The following is a 17583-nucleotide window of genomic DNA, read 5'->3' as shown; positions in this document are numbered from 1 at the left end:
TGTATGAAAATATTTTAAGATTCCAAAAGTATGATGTTTTATTTGTACTTGTTTCTTCAAATAATATAAACTTCTAATTGTCAGTATATTATATGAGCTTGTCCTGAAAACCACTGGGTCTACATTAAGGTAAATGGTTAAGATTAGCTCTTTTTTTTAAAAGTTTTCTTGGGTTGTGGGGAGGAATGAGTTTTTAACATCTGGATTTCTGCTGCTGTCCTATCTTCTTTTGAATTCTTGTGAAAGATAAATTAATTTTAACTACTTTAGCATTAAGTTAGTACTTAACCCATTATATCCTGGCATGATTTGGCAACATACTCGATAGCAGAGGGAAGCCAGATTAGAGTCAAGAAATGATGGCAAATGTTAGCAAATCCCCAGAGCAAAAGAAAATATCTTTCTGATTAAAAAATAAATTAAAAAAGAAAAATTTTTCCACTTCACAAATCACTTTGTTGCCAACAGTTGTCAGCTGAAGGTCAAGGCCGTACAACTACAAAGTAAGAACAAATAGTTGCCCATCTTGTATAACTGAACAGAGCATAAGGCAAAAATAAACTGTTTAATTTTCTTGTTTATTTTTCTAACCAATTCTATAATACAATGAATGTCAAACTATGATTTTAAAAGATGTTTTATAACAGACTATGATGGGTAGTATTCAACTAATCTCTTTTTTGGTCCATCATAAATTTATTTTACAGTCTATTAATTTTTCATTTCTTTACTTATCATAGCTTTGTTTGATATGACTATGTATCTTGAGCAGAAATGAGCAAAATATATCCCAGGTTTTACTTTTTACTACAGATTAAGTTATTCAATGAATAAGGTATTTTTATTTACATCATCATCATCATAGTCTGGGCTTCCCAGGTGACTCAGTGGTAAAGAATCCGCCTGCCGATGCAGGAGACATGGGTTCAATCTCTGGGTCAAGAAGACGCCCCTGGAGAAGGAAATGCGACCATCTCCAGTGTTCTTGCCAGGGAAACCCCATGGACAGAGGAGCCTGGCAGGAAACAGACCACGGGGTCGCAAGAGTCGGATGCAACTTAGCGACTGCACAACAGCAAGATGTTAGTCCAGCAGGGAGTGGAAGTCTCAATGTGATAACTGTTAGAATGAGGATGATGATGAGTTTCCGATTTCTTCCCCCTCCTCCTCCAGTTGATGATTTTAGTGAAGAATCCTCTTTCTATGAGATTCTGCCATGCTGTGCTCGCTTCCGCTGTGGAGAACTGATTGTTGAGGGACAGTGGCATCACCTGGTTCTGGTGATGAGCAAAGGGATGCTGAAGAACAGCACTGCAGCCCTCTACATTGACGGCCAGCTTGTCAGCACTGTGAAGGTGAGCGTGCTCAGAAACCCACCTTAAAAGACCGTTCAGTGGTGTGTGCAAAGCATTTATGTGTGTGTTTGCAGGGGTATTTTTTTTTTTAAATACTGGTTTAATTTTAATTTGTCCTTCAGTGCCCATTTAAAACAGTGTGTGAGAGTCATAGGACTGGCTAATTCATGTCACTTTATTAGAAATAAAGGAGGTGTTACAAGGTACTGAAGATGTTAGTGAATAGCACAGTACTTGAGCACTGAAGGACAAGCACTCACCGGATTGGTAAGTGCTTTTTCCCCATGGAGAAACCAGTTGGATGGCTGGAAACCAGATTTGTTGTTCTTGTTATTCAGCCGCTAAGTCATGTCTGACTCTTTGCAACCCTCTGGACTGTAGCCCGCCAGGCTTCTCTGTGGGATTTCCCAGGCAAGAATACTGGAGCCAGCAGCCATTTCCTTCTTCAGGGACTCTTCCTGACCCGAGGATCAAACCCTCATCTCCTGCATTGGCAAGTGGGTTCTTTACCAGCTGAGCCACGAGGAAGCCCCTAGATGCCTCAATAATCAATGAACACACGATTTTGTCACTTCATTGTTACTACTGTGTGCAGTCCAGTACATCCTGTTTTCCTTTAGAGTTTGAATTGTTTTTATTCATATTTGTTTTCAGATCAACAGGATTAGTCCCTGAAAATAATAGTGGGTGTTTCCTTATTGTTTGTTGAATGAATGAATGAATGAATGAATGCATACACATTACTCTCGATAGCTGTACTACAGTTTTCAGAAGAGAGGCAAGAGAGTTGATGTAACAAGTAAAGAATCCAAAGGTCCTTTTTTAAGTCGGGATGAATTCTGCATGTTACTTTCTACCAAACTGTGTTTAGCAAGCTCTTAAAATTCTTTAACTTTGAAAAGATGGTATCCATTTTTATAAAGTTATCACTTGAAGGAAGCAACAAAGATAAATTAGGCCTTTTTCTGAATTGAAGTTTAAAAAGTAGTGAAATGGGCCACCTATGAATACATTTCCTTCCTTAATGATATTTTACTGTGACATTGTTTCAACATGATAATCCCTGAAAGAAACTCTGTGGGAATAGTCATATGTTTTCTTTGTATAGAGGATTGCATTTGAAATGGGCTTGTAGATTCTTTAGAAGGTTGCTCCTTCATTATATTTAGTATTAATATTATTGAAAATAAAAATGTCTAACTTCTAGGATTTTGAAGTAGGAAATTTATTACTGATATATTGATGTCATCATCCTCATCATTACTGTGCCTTTGTGCAGTCACAGTCCTGAAACTAACCTTTAGGTCAAATGTTGGTCTTCATACTCATACTCTTCACATCACAGGCAGCTGTTCTTTAATAAGCACAGAATAATAGATGTGATCTGAAGCTGGGATAGTGTTAAGACAAAACAGTCTATGGAAATGTTGCACACACTTGTCAACAGATGAGAGCTGCCTGTACTGTAAGAAGCTACTTGATTTCCTGATCTCTTTCACTCTACAATTATATGTTTACTATAATAATTGAATGACAGTTTAAGCATCTTTTCAGTAAACAGTAGTATAATTTTAAATCTAAAAATATATTTTTCACTGAGATTAAACTGTGTGTATAAATTATAACCCCCTTCATGGATCACAGCCTTGTCATGGAGAATGGGATTGCATAACTCAATGAAGCTATGAGCCATGCCATGCAGGGCCACCCAAGACAGATGGGTCATGGCAGAGAGACATCAAGGGAATATTTAATGCAAGGATAGGCTTGATAAGGACAGAAATGGTAAGGACCTAACACAAGCAGAAGAGATTACAAAAAGGTGGCAAGAGTCCACAGACGAACTATACAAGAAAGGACTTAATGACCCAGATAACCATGATGGTGCAGTCACTCACCTACAGCCAGACATCCTGGAATGAAAGTTAAGTTGGCCTTAGGAAGCATTACTATGAACAAAGCTAGTGGAGGTAACAGAATTCCAACTGAGCTATTTAAAATCATAGAAGATGATGCTGTATTTTAACAGCATTTAACATTTTAGTTGCACTCAACATGTCAGCAAATTTGGAAAACTCAACAGTGGCCATAGGACTAGAAAAGGTCAGCTTTCATTCCAATCCCAAAGAAAGGCAATGCCAAAGAAAGTTGAAACTACTGTATAATTGTGCTCATTTCACATGCTGTGCTCAAAATTCTTCAAGATAGGTTTCAGCAGTATGTGAACCAAGAACTTCCAGATGTACAAGCTGGATTTTGGAAAGGCAGAGGAACCAGAGATCAAATTGCCAACATCTGTTGAATCATAGAAAAAGGAAAGTTCAAAAAAAAATCTGCTTCTGTTCACATCTGACTGCACTAAAGCCTTTGACTGTATGGATCACAACAAACTGAGGATAAGTCTTAAAAAGATCAGACTATGAGACCACCTCACCTGTCTCCTTAGAAACCTGTATGTGGGTTAAGCAGCAACAGTGAGAACTGGAACTAGTAACAACAGACTGGTTCAAAATTGGGAAAGGAGTACAACAAAGCTATATATTGTCACCTTGCTTATTTAACTTATATGCAGAGTACATCATGCGAAATGCTGAGCTGAATGAATCACAAGCTGAAATCAAGATTGCCAGGATAAATATCAACAACCTTATATATGCTGATGATACCACTCTAATGGCAGAAAGTAAAGAACTCAAAAGCCTTTTGATGAAGGAAAAAGAGAAAACTGAAAAAGCTCACTTGAAACCCAGCATTCAAAAACCTAAGATCATGGTATCTGGTCCCATCACTTCATGGCAATTGGAAGAGGGAAAAGTGGAAGCAGTGACAGATTTTATTTTCTTGGACTCCAAAATCACTACAGACAGTGACTATAGCCATGAAATTAAAAGACGCTTCCTCCTTGGAAGGAAAGCTATGACAAACCTAGACAGCGTATTAAAAAGCAGAGACATCACTTTGCCGACAAACGTCTGTATAATCAAAGCTATGGTTTTTCCATTAGTCATGTACAGATGTAAAAATTGGATCATAAAAAAGGCTGAGCACCAAAGAATTGATGATTTTGAGTTGTAGTGCTGGAGAAGACTCTTGAGAGTCCCTTGGACATCAAGGAGATCAAACCAGTCATTCCTAAAGGAAATCAGTCCTGAATATTCATTGGAAGTAGTGATACTGGAACTGAGGCTCTAATACTTTGGCCACCTGGCTCCAAAGAGCCAGCTCGTTGGAAAAGACCCTGATGTGGGGAAAGATTGAGGTGCAAAAGGATCAGGTGGTGGCAGAGAATGAGATGGTTGGGTGGCATCACCAACTCAATGGACATGAGTTTGTGCAAACTCTAGAAGATGGTGGAGGCATGCTGCAGTCCCTGGTGTCACAAACTGTTGGGGCAACTGAATGTCAGTAACAACATAAATTATTTAATACTCATTTTTCTAATATTTGTATAGTACTTCACTCATTCATCATAAAACACTTCATACAGTTTTATTCACACTGCAAGTGTCATAACTAATTGCAAGACTGCCTGCCTAACCATAGTTGGAAAGTTCTTGTTCCATCAACCTGAAAATTCCATAACAGCCCCATTAATTTCGTTTGCAAACCAGAGAGGAGTAGTATCCCTGTATTTGTCCATTACCCTTTCTAGCATTAGGTGGTTTATCTGTATTACAGAGTTCAGTTACAGATTTCCATCTTGCGCATCACTTTCTAGAATCTTGGCCTACTCTTATCTTTCCTGGCTCAACAACATTTGTATATTTATAAAGTTGTATGGCCCTGGGATAATGAAAATCTGCATTTGAAAAATGGTTATTTTCCTAGTGACAGTGTTTGGGGTTGAATCTCACAAATTTGCTTTCCTTTTCTTTACAGCTTCATTACGTTCACATTACTCCCGGGGGCTCAGGCTCTGCCAATCCACCAGTGGTTAGCACAGTCTATGCCTACATTGGTACTCCACCCGCCCAGCGCCAAATTGCTTCATTGGTTTGGCGCCTGGGACCTACACACTTTCTAGAAGAAGTATTACCTCCTTCAAGTGTTACTACCATTTATGAACTAGGACCAAATTATGTGGGAAGCTTTCAGGCCGTATGTATGCCATGTGAGTAACTTATTTTTTGTTCTTGAAATTGTATAAGAGTTACCTCCTGTGATATAAATGTGTGAATAAGTGCATATGTGTAGATAAGATTATACATTATGCTTGTCTAATAAAAGGGCCTTCTCCTCTGCATTTCTTCAGCATGAAACGGTTGACCCCTCTCTGCTATTCACAATGCTCTCCTCCACTAATCATCCCGTCCATTCTTGTTTCTTGTCTTCATGTCTGATCACTGGTTTTCCAGTTTCTCTTCTTGGCTCCAAGATGTGGGTGTGTACTTTTAACAGTCTAACCCCAGCCTTCTTCTGTCTGTCATTTCTCCTATTACATGAAGCCATTTAAAGTGTATGTCCTTTGGGAAGAGGAAAGAAGGAAGAGTCTGACAAACACACATACGTTCTTTAGCTTGGACCAGTTATCATCAGTTTGTCTCGTTGCTTTATTCCTGCAGTCCACTCCTGTTATCCTTTATTCCAAAAGGAATTTAGAATCAGAGAGCTGATGTTAAGCTCCAGTTCTTTGGTAGTACTCTTTCTAAATGTTACCTTCCCTTCCCTTGTTCTCATTCTACCAAAGTTCTAAGTAGATTTGAGACAAGTATACTATGAATGATAATAATACTATGGCTATGTAATTTTGCTTTCACTTAGTTTCTTGATTCAGATAGTGTCTAATAATAGCTAACACTGACTGAGCACTTAATATGTGCTGAATAAATTGATACCCATGAAGGACATAACTGATCTGGGCCCCTCACAAGTATCCATTCATCTCAAAACACCAGGACTTAGGGGCTATTATTATCATCCACATTGTACAGATGAGGAAACTAAGGTGCAGAGATGTATAGGTCACAGCTTTTAAGTGATAAAGCAGAGGTTCATACTTAAGTCACCTTCTTCAGACCTACTCTGCTGTGTCTACTAGAGGAGTAAAGAGAGGCATATTTGAGAGCTCTCATTGGGGAGGAGACCTGATGCTACAAAGCTCACAGATGTTCCACTCATTCCCTTGTTCCTTGGAACCAAGAGAAAGTGTTTTGTAATTCCTTTGGTAATAGTTAGAACTCTTCTTCTTCCTTTACATTGTGCTACATAGTAAGTATATTTTAAGAGTAAAACTAGGGATGCAGAGCTTTATGTTATTTAGTCGCTAAGTCATGTGCAACTCTTGAGACCCCATGGACTGTAGCCTGCCAGGCTCCTCTGTCCATGGGATTCCCCAGGCAAGAATACTGGAGTGGGTTGCCATTTCTTTCTCCAGGCAAAGCTTTATGACTGGATGGTTTTTCCTTATTTTCTGATAAAGAAATAAATGAAGAGCTGGAAATTAAATAAAACAGTTTCTGAATTTTAGCTCCTTGTTCCACAATAAAAGATTTTCAGAGCTACCCATTTAAAAATGATAATAAGAATTTAGAAGGTGTCTTAGGATCAAGAGAAAAGCTGATAATTTTGAAAAGGATTATTCTTCTTTTGAAGGTAAAGATGCAAAATCCGAAGGTGTGGTCCCGTCTCCTGTGTCATTAGTACCAGAGGAAAAGGTGTCATTTGGCCTCTATGCACTGTCCGTGTCCGCCTTGACAGTGGCGAGAATCCGGAAGGTGTACAACAAGCTGGACAGCAAAGCCATCGCTAAGCAGGTAAGCAGAATGATTTCCCAGGGGACCACGGCTGATGCTCCCTGCAAAGGTGTTCCAGAGCTTTCTCTGGCACCCTCCCCACCCCACCCCCCCAAGCAGGAGTGGTTGCTAAAAACAGCATTTTTCATGTATTACTTTGGTTTATTTTGCTTTGGATTTAAGCCACAACATTTTTAGCCATTTAGTGTAATTTGGAAGAGTGAGAATTTCCTTCCAAGTGGCCAGTTTATATTCTTATATTTTCATTGGCAATTAAGAAATTGAACCTTGGGAAACTAAAGAGCATAACTGCTATTTTATTTTATTAATTTATTTTTTTGTGTGTGTAATAAAGTTTTATTAAAGTATAAAGGAGATAGAGAAAGCTTCTGACATAGGCATCAGAAGGGGGCAAAAGAGTACCCCCTTTGCTAGTATTAGCAATGGAGTTATATACTCTCCAATGAATCCAAAGAATGTCTGCAGGCTGCAAAGACCTCACCAGACCCACTCCCATAATTTACATTTTAAGATAACAGAGTTGGCCAGAAGGTTTAATCCAAAGATTGTCCTCAGGCAGTATACATCCTTGTAAAGACCAGACCTACTCCCATAATTTATGTTTTAAGATAGCAGAATTAGCCAGAGGGTTTAATCCAAAGACTATCCTCAGGCAGGATGCATTATTGCTATATAATCCTAAAGAATGTAGAGGAAAAAAAGTAAAAAAGTTTGTCCTTTCTTCCTCCTTGAATATCCCAGACCTCTCTCTCCTTGGGGACCCCTAGACTTCTTATCAACCTGCCTAGGAAATGACTCTCTCATTCCCCCCTTTTCTTTTAGGAGAATTATGTTGCCTAGGGAAAAGGGGTGTCATTCTCATTCCATAACTGCTTCCGAGCTGACAAGGGGCGTTGTCCCTAAGTTGGTGAGGCAACATATTCTCCTAATCCTCATAGTGAGGATGTCTGATCCAGGGGCTCCAAGTAATAGTTGGAGGAGGCTGTGGCACTCATAGGAGCTCAGACAACTATTTGTAAACTAAAAGCTTTTAGACGGTTAGCAAACCCCATTATACAGTTACAGATGTAAGGCAAAATAGTCATTAAACCAAGTTAAAATCAAATAAGTCACATTATGTCCATAGTCACATCAGTCCATCTTAAGGTTGTTAGATGTCATCAGTTTAAGAAGAGGCATCACATGTGATTGTTGAAGGTATTTGCAGACTTGGAGAAAGTCCTTTCCTTGAAGTGGAGATGTCCACCACGGGAAGCCTTCCACTGATGAAGAGGGGAGTGCTCCGCAGACCCAGCCGTTAGACCGATTGTGGAATGCAGCATAGGAGTGAGTCCAGGACAGGAAGGCATTGTCTTGAGGATCAAACGGCAGACTGAGGATTTCTGGAGACAGCAGAAGTAGGCTCACATAGATTATCAGGCCCATCTTGTCCTGAAGGATCCCGGACGAGCCCCCAAGATGAAAGGTTGCTGCTGAACGATGAGACGCGGGATTCTTGGCCTCCGGAGGAGACGAATTCAACCGGGGCCAGAGATGAGGCTGGATCGCTCAGAGCTTTTGTGTAATAAAGTTTTATTAAAGTATAGAGGAGATAGAGAAAGCTTCTGACATAGGCATCAGAAGGGGGCAAAAGAGTACCCCCCATAACTGCTATTTTAATTTTTTTCTGGATAACTTACTAAACGCCGGGCACCATTTTGTTCAGGGCACCGCAGTAGACAAAAAGTAAATCCCTGCCTTTATTAACATTCTTACATTCTGGTGGAAGAGACAGATAGTAATAACAAAAGAAATAACCTAATCATAGAGTATGTTGGAAGATGAAGAGTGCTAGGTAGAAAAACCAAGCCAGAAGGGGGAGAGACAGAAGCTGATAGTTCAGAAAGGGGAGAGAGAGAAGCTGATAGTTTTAGTGGGAGGGTCAAAGGAGGCCTCCCTGAGAAGGTGAAATTGGAGCAGCCTTGAGAGAGAGAAGGGAGCAAAGAATGGTGTGTGTATGGGGGGAGGGGTGTGGAGTGTGCATTCCAGGAATACTAGTGCTGGAGCCCTGAGGGGACAGTGCATGCCTGCCAGAGAGGCAGGTGTGGCCAGAAGGAAAGGAGGGAAGGCCTGGGTAATAGGCCAGGCGAAAATGGAGTCCCGTGTTCTGATCTGAAGAAAACTATAGGAAGAGTAGTTTGGGGGGCGGTGAAGGAGGTATTGAGAATTATGTTTTGGAAAATTTTGATGTCTCCATTAAGAGGCTTTTCAAAGCCACTGAAAATAGGAGTTGGTTCAGGGGAGAGGTTTGAATGCCAGGGTTGTTCCTGCTGCTGCTGCTGAGTCACTTGAGTCGTGTCTGACTCTGTGCGACCCCATCCCTGGGATTCTCCAGGCAAGAACACTGGAGTGGGTTGCCATTTCCTTCTCCAATGCATGAAAGTGAAAAGTGAAAGTGAAGTCATTCAGTCGTGTCTGACTCTTCGTGACCCCATGGACTGCAGCCCGCCAGGCTCCTCCGTCCATGGGATTTTCCAGGCAAGAGTACTGGAGTGGGGTGCCATTGCCTTCTCTGAGGGTTGTGCCTAGGTGGTGGTAAAGCCACGAGACTAGGTGCAGTCACCAGAGAGGAGACGCAGGTAGAGAAGACAAAAGGTTTACAGAGGATCTGGCACATTCCAGTGTCACGGACCTGGGGGGATGATGAAGAACCAGCAGGGAAGACCAAGGAGCCAGCACGGAAGGGGAAAGTGAGGCGAGTCTGGTGTTGAAAGCAGTGATTCGCTGTGATGTGTCACAGCAGTCAGGAGGGGTGAAGGCTGAGGACTGTCCATCAGGTTTAGGAAGGTGGAGTCATCAGTGAGCTTGAGAAGATATTTTGGCTGTTGAGGGGAGGCAAAGTCAAGGGGCTGGAAGGAAAGGATTTGGGAATAGTAAGTATTGACAAGCTCTTAAGCCAGAGGCTTGCCTGTGAATAGACATATCTCTCTTCTGAGAAACATAAACCACATAAATTTAGTTCTACAGATAGCAACAGAATTAAGTATATGAATTACATTTTTTTGCTTTAAAAGCAAATTGTGTATGTCTGTGCAAAATATATTTCTTTTGTGTGGCCATGTTTTATCCATAAACTTTTGAGCAATTTATGTGACATTTATTTGCATATGGTGTAAAGCGATTTTTTTTGCTTTGCTCTCCAACTTGTAAACTTTCCCCTTGCCCCTGTGAGGGTGGATGCTGACAGGGCCTTATATTCAGTATATGATACTCACTGATCAGAGATACTGGGAGGCAGTGAGTGTTGAGAACCTTTGTACCACAACCGAGTTTCATTCAGAAGGACCCCAGAGCTGTTCCCCAAGACCCCCTCACCTCCTTTCTCACAGTGGATTGTATTAATATTTCACTTACTTCCTCCGAGTTTCCACACCTTTGCAAGTATTTGCACATTTTTAAAAAAATGAACGCTCCTGTTTTTTAACCTTCTGAGAAGTTGAGAGAGCGAAGTTACGTTCCCCATTCATGTTCTTTTTTCTTTTCCAGTCAGAATGTTGAGACCATTCCTCTCTCATGACATTTTTTCCTTTCCTGTTTGTTCTTCAGTTAGGCATTTCCTCCCACGAGAACGCCACTCCTGTGAAGCTGATCCACAACTCTGCAGGACACCTCAATGGGCCCGCACGGACAATTGGGGCTAGTCTGATTGGATACTTGGGTGAGTCACGCTGCCTTTTCCTTTCAGGCTTCTTTGTGGTGATGGTTTAGTCACTGAGTCACGTCCAACTCTTTGTGACCCCATGCTCGGTAACCCACCAAACTCCTCTGTCCGTGGGGTTTCCAAGGCAAGAGTATTGGAATGGGTTAACCATTTCCTTCTCCAGGGGATCTTCCCAACCCAAGGATTGAAACCATGTCTCCGCATTAGTAAGTGGCTTCTTTACCACTGAGCCGCTAGGGAAGCCCTCTGACTTCTTTATTTGCCTTCAGATCCCTTTAACTTTCTCATTTGAGTGTGGTGTCCTAAGTTCATATTCTATACTGCTGACCTGTCATGTTCTACAGTATTCAAAAGCTAATGTCAGTCCCAAACTCCAGTGAACTTTAAAAATTATAACCTTTTATAAAATTCCATTAACTTAACCCTGTCTTTTGTCAATGCTGATGAGCACTGACTGTATGCTGCTATATAATTTCAAGGTGATGTTAACACTCCATTGAGGGATAGATATAAAGACTTGGAAACACTGATGATTGCTACATGATTTGGTGCCACAGTGAAGACACGTGTGGTGCTTCTGTTTTTGGAAATGAGCTAGAAATAAGAACTTCAGAGTAGGAGCCCTGTGGATCCAAGTATAATTAAAAGTCAGAGCTGCAGAGCCTCAGACCTCATATCTGCTTAGAAATAATGGATCATTTTGATTAGATAAAATTTTGAAACATAACCAAATCAGGCCATCCAAAATCCAAAACTTGCAATTATATATTCTAATCTGCAAATCAGTATGTAAGATGAAAGTGTTAGTCTCAGTCGTGTCCAGCTCTTAGCGAGTCCACCAGACTCTTCGTCCATGGGATTTCCCAGGCAAGAAGACTAGAGTGGGTTGGCATTTCCTTCTCCAAGGGACCTTCCCAACCCAGGTTTCCTGCATTGCAGGCAGATTCTTTACTGCCTGAGCCACTAGGGAAGCCCAGTATATAGTGTGTGTGTATTCCTTTTAAAATTAACAAAAAATGTTATTCCAGTCAGTGTCCTACGTTTATCAGTCCTTGGCACGTCTTTGAACTTTTTCCTTTTGACCATATTGTACTGCTAAAAGTTTCCTTTATGCTAGTAAAGGAAGTTCGCTAGTAAACCACCTTTATGGTAGCTTTTCTTTATTCACCTCAGGAGATATTTCCTGAGCTCTGCTCTACGTTCTTTGCAAAAGTACGGCAGCACTGTTGTTCATTCGCTCAGTCGTGTCCGACTCTCTGCGACCCCATGGATGGCAGCACACCAGGCCTCCCTGTCCATCACCAACTCCCGGAGCTTGCTCAAACTCATGTCCATCGAGTCGGTGATGCCATCTAACCATCTCATGCTCCGTCATCCCCTTCTCCTGCCCCCAATCTTTCCCAGCATCAGGGTCTTTTCCAATGAGTCAGCCCTTTGCATGAGATGGCCAAAGTATTGGAGTTTCAGCTTCAGCATCAGTCCTTCCAATGAATGTTCAGGGTTGATTTCCTTTAGGATTGACTGGTTTGATCTCTTTGCAGTCCAAGAGATCTTCTCAAGATCTTCTCTAGCACCACAGTTTGAAAGCATCAGTTCTTCGATGGTCAGCCTTCTTTATAGTCCACCTCTCACATCCATACATGACGACTGGAAAAATCATAGCTTTGACTATATGGACCTTTGTTGTCAAAGTAATTTCTCTGCTTTTTAATACTCTGCCTAGGTTTATCATGGCTTTTCTCCCAAGAAGCAAACGGCTTTTAAATTCATGGCTGCAGTCACCTTTTTGGAGCCTAAGAAAATAAAATCTGTTACTGTTTCCATTTTTTCCCCATCTATTTCCCACAAAGTATAACACGTTTGCCATGATCTTAGTGTTTTGAATGTTGAGTTTTAAGCCAGCTTTTTCACTCTCCTCTTTTACCTTCATCAAGAGGCTCTTTAGTTCCTCTACGCTCTCTGCCATGAGGGTTGTGTGTCAAATAGGTTATTGATATTTCTCCCTGCAATCTTGATTCCAGCTTGAGCTTCAGCCAGCCCAGCATGTCAAATGATGTACTCTGCATATTAAATTGAATAAGCAGAGTGACAATATATAGCCTTGATCTACTCCTTTCCCAATTTTGAACCAGTCTGTTGTTCCATGTCCAGTTCTAAACTATTGCATCTTGATCTGTGGTATAGTAGAAAGAGCAGTGAGTGGAGAGTTCAAAGATTTAGGTTCTAACTAACATCTGTCACTGTGGATTTGTGCCAGACATTGGAACTCTGTGGATGTCAGTACTTCTTATCTATAAACTGATAATACTGGCCCAATACCTTAGACAGTAGTTTTCGAACTCCATAATATATAATATATAAAAGCATTGTGAATGCTACAAAACACACAGAAATATATGATGCATATTAGCTTTATTTTTTTAAGAAACTAAATTTTGATCATTTGGCAGATGACATTCAAACAATGCCTTTACAAAAACAAGGTTAAGAATATAGATACGAGTTTTTTTTAATTGTTACAAGTTAGTTCCAATACTGTGTTTCCCACGCTTTTCAGGGTCACTGATGTACTGTTACTCATGTTACATAACTGAGAGAAGCTTTGAGCAATGATGTGGAATGTGCTTTGTCTGACTTTTCTGTGGTCTTCCCAGGCCTACCAGTGCAGGAGCCGCAGGAAATGCGGGTTTGATCCCTGGGTCAAGAAGATCCCCTGGAGGAAGAAATGGCAACCCACTCCAGTATTCTTGCCTGGGAAATCCCATGAACAGATCAGCCTTGCGGGCTATGGTCCATGGGGTCGCAAAAGAGTTGGATGCAGCTTAGCGACTAAAAACAAATAATGCATAATTAATTAATAGTTCTTAAGATGATGTATTCAGTTCTTGTTTACAATGGGGAATTTATTTTAACTATTTTCCACTGTCTTTTAATCAGGAGTAAGAACGTTTGTTCCTAAGCCTGTTGCCACTACTTTGCAGTACATTGGTGGAGCCGCAGCCATCCTGGGCCTGGTGGCCATGGCTTCTGATGTGGAGGGGCTGTACGCAGCAGTCAAGGCCCTGGTTTGTGTGGTCAAGAGTAACCCACTAGCCAGCAAAGAAATGGAGAGAATCCGGGGCTACCAGGTATGTAAGAATAAAGCTTGGTCTTCACTTTACTTTGCATTAACAATCTTATAATTTTCATTGTTAATTCATATATTTTCAAACTCTGGAAGAATTATATTATCCAAGTAAACTTTAAAAGTTGGCAGTTCTTATTAAAACATATTTCAAATAATAATGTGGGTTGTTAGTTCGGAGTTATTTTTCTCTATGACAATAGGAATTGAACAGGGTCAGGACTTCTCTGATGATCCAGTGGTTAATCCAGTGGGTGTTTTGAGCTTCCCATGCATGGGGAATAGGTTCCTTCCATGGAACCTATTTTGCTTCACAGCATGGGCAAAAGAAATAGGATCGTATTATCACCTGCTCTAGAGATGGCTAAATCAGTCATAATTCCAGCTTCTCCTGGTTTTCCTGTCTTTCTCCTTCACACCATGTCATCTTTTACCAACCCCCCCGCCCCGCCCACCCTTATTAGTTAGTTAGCTGGGGGATATGAGAGCCATTGTATGTTAAGTTTGTCATTGCTAGTCCTGAAAACACACGTGGGACTAAAAATATGCCCTGTTCATGTATTTACAGTCTCTGCTAGGTTTAGGCGGAAAGTTACTTGTAACAAGAGAAATAAGTATTGGGGTCAAGATTAAATTCCTCTAGGGTAGATGAAGTATAAATGCCTTCTCTAACTTTAGCAGATAGTTCATTGGTAGTAGATAATGTTTACTATAGTGTTTTCAGTAGATTTAATTGTAGTATTTTGATGTTTTATTTTGCAAAACTCTCAAAATAAAAGTTGCTGCATTGTCTATCATGAAAAAATAGGAATAATCTCAATGTTCCAATAATATGAGAAGGACTAATATAACCGTTCCATGTATCATTCAGCCTTTTAAAATTGTAATTATGGAGACAGTGTTGCAAAAGAAACCAATCCTTTTGAGAAAATGTTATATAGAGAACAGAAGTAGAAAATTATATACATGTGATGGCAACAGCAACTCAAAGTATTTATGTATGAGTAGAGTTTTTGTAAAAGTGGATATTTTAGTAAGAGAATAATGGAACTACCCTGATGTTCAGATTTCCCACAATACTATGTTATCATGATGAAAGATTGGAAATCGGTGTGGAAGTCTCAGGAGTCACTCTCCGTAGGGTTCTCATGTGTGTGTGTGTGACTGATCAGCAGGCGCTGGTATTTTCTTTCAGCTGCTGGCAATGCTGTTTAAGAAGAAACGCCCCCTCCTTAACAGCCACATTCTCCATCTCACTTTTTCCTTGGTGGGAACTGTTGACAGTGGGCACGAGACCTCCATTATCCCAAATTCAACAGCTTTCCAGGATCTCCTTTGTGATTTTGAAGTATGTATAGAAAGAGTAACTGGTAATACATAATCAATGAACCGATTCCTTATTTGGTGTATTTATAGAGTTCACTATGAAAGAGTTTTCTAAGACATGTTTTTGTTCTATAATTTTGTGATGCTCATGTTAATGTCCTTAGTAAAACAAACAAAATAGTGATTGTGTTCCTTTTTCCCAGCAATAATCCATGGTACCAGTAGTGTAACAGTGAAATGGTGTAATGCATATACCTAACTATAGTCAATTTGCTGTTGCCACTGGCATGACAAGAGGCAAACATACTTTCAGCAAAAAAAATTTTGGTTACTAGTAGCTGTATAGTGAAATATTCATTTCAGCAAAATAACAAGATTTTTATTTCTACTAACTTCCTACCATAACAGCTTCTACTCTGTCCTCTCAAGGCACCACTTAATCAAGCATATTCTTTCTGTCTTCAATTTCTTGTTCACAGCATTTTGCACTCACATCACTATATGAAATCTCCTCCCACAAGACTGGAGGCTTTACAAGGGCAGAGATTATGTCTGTCTGCATCTTTGTATCCCTACAACCCAGAATGGTGTCTAGTACTCAGAGTTTGCTGTGATGTCTGGCCCTGAATCTTCTTCTTTGTAACTTTCGTAAGCTACAAAAGTTAGCCATCTGTAACTAAGATGTCATTTCTTTTAAAGACTGTGTGCCCTAAATGTTGTACTGAAATTTTATTTGAAAGCTTATTAGCGTGGCTCTCCTCTGTTCTTGGTACCCCAGCCTCCACAGCACATGCAGTGTTTCCATTTTCTCGCATGTCCTCTTGCCAGCTTTTAGGCGTCACTCACCTGGCTCTGTATCTTGTTCACTACTTTCCCCATCATTTTCTGGTGATGAAATTTTCATTTTGTTGTTGTTTAGTCACTAGGTCATGTCCGACTCTTTTGTGACCCCATAGACTGTAGTCCACCAGGCGGCTCTGTCCATGGGATTTTTGAGGCAAGAATACTGGAGTGGGTTGCCATTTCTTTCTTCCTGATGCAAGGATGGAACTTGTGTCTCCTACATTGTATGAAATTTTCATTACAGAAAAGTGTCCCTCTTCACTTCTTTATCACTTCTGTCCGTGTTGTTCTCTTTCCTTTAGATTCTCACTCAGCCCCACAGGCTCATCTCTATGGAGAGTTGCAAACCTAAATCTTTAGCTTGATATGTGAATCCAGACGTATTTCTAACTTCCTAAATGTTTCCATTTCTGTGTCCCAGCAACAGCTATACTGAACGTAACTTCCTTCCCCAAGTTAGTTCTTCCTTTGAACTTCTGTTTCTATTAGTAGCACCACCAATTCTCCCATTCACTGAGACTTGAAATTGAAAAATCAGCTTCCTCTTCCTTCAGTGTTTATAAACAGCATGAATTAAGGCAGATTCTGCTTCCGCATTTCATGTATCCTGTGTTTTCTGTTTCTCCTGCTACATCCTGATCCAAGCCCTAATCAGTTCTCCTCTTACTAAAATAGTGATCTCTTCTTTTTCCCTTTCTTCAGTCTGTTTTACGTGTTTTTTTACCTTATTCTTTCCAAGATACAATCATGTAACATATTAAAAATTTTCAGTGCTCTGCCTTACATGATAAAGTACACATTTCTCAGCCGAATATTCCAAGTTCTAATACACAAACATCTCATTCTATTAGAAAATAATTATTTAACATGTTTGAGCCCAGCACTGTATTAAGTGCTAAGAATGTGAAAATAAGAGTCCATGCCTCAAGGCATTTAATGCATTAGATGAGAAAAGCAAATAGACAATAAAAAATTTGTGAAAGCATGGAACAGAGGTTTGCAGAGGGCTTCCCTTGTGGCTCAGTCGTAAAGAATCCGCCTGCCCGTGTAGGAGACACAGGTTCAATCCCGGGTTCAGGAAGGTCCCCCATGTTACAGAGCAGCTGAGCCTGTGCATCGCAGCTAGTGAGCCTGTGCTCACCACAGGCCACGGCGACTGAAGCCCGTGCGGCCTAAGCCTGTGTTCTGCAACAAGAAGCCATCACAGTGAGAAGTCTGCAGCCCCGACCGCGGGTAACCCATGCTCACCGCAGGTAGAAAGCCTGTGCAGCAACAGCCCAGTGCAACTAAAATAATAAATTAAAAACACGAGGTCACGATAATTCTACCATCTCTCTCATTTCTGGGCCTATTTGTAATGATTTTTTTTTTTCTCTTATGACTCATGTTTTCCCTTTTATTTGCATACTTGGTAACTTTTGATCACATGCTAAGTTTTACATTGTTGATTGGTAAATTTTGTTTTATTTTCTTAACGAGGCT

At 40.5% G+C, this 17583-nt stretch overlaps 1 protein-coding gene across 6 annotated transcripts in view; it reads left to right on the top strand.

The window, feature by feature from the left end:
- Positions 1-17583, top strand: part of WDFY3 (WD repeat and FYVE domain containing 3) — a 279012-nt gene that overhangs the window by 165626 nt on the left and 95803 nt on the right. For all 6 annotated transcript variants that reach the window (XM_043448026.1, XM_043448024.1, XM_043448022.1 and 3 more), the window contains 6 exons: positions 1174-1355; positions 5235-5466; positions 6948-7108; positions 10694-10805; positions 13746-13936; positions 15128-15280. In XM_043448026.1, coding sequence (XP_043303961.1) covers positions 1174-1355; positions 5235-5466; positions 6948-7108; positions 10694-10805; positions 13746-13936; positions 15128-15280 — 1031 coding nt within the window. The remainder of the gene's footprint in view (positions 1-1173; positions 1356-5234; positions 5467-6947; positions 7109-10693; positions 10806-13745; positions 13937-15127; positions 15281-17583) is intronic.

This window comes from Cervus canadensis, chromosome 26, assembly GCF_019320065.1.
Source record: "Cervus canadensis isolate Bull #8, Minnesota chromosome 26, ASM1932006v1, whole genome shotgun sequence".
Classification (NCBI taxonomy): domain Eukaryota; kingdom Metazoa; phylum Chordata; class Mammalia; order Artiodactyla; family Cervidae; genus Cervus; species Cervus canadensis.
This window is presented reverse-complemented; position numbering and strand designations above follow the sequence as displayed.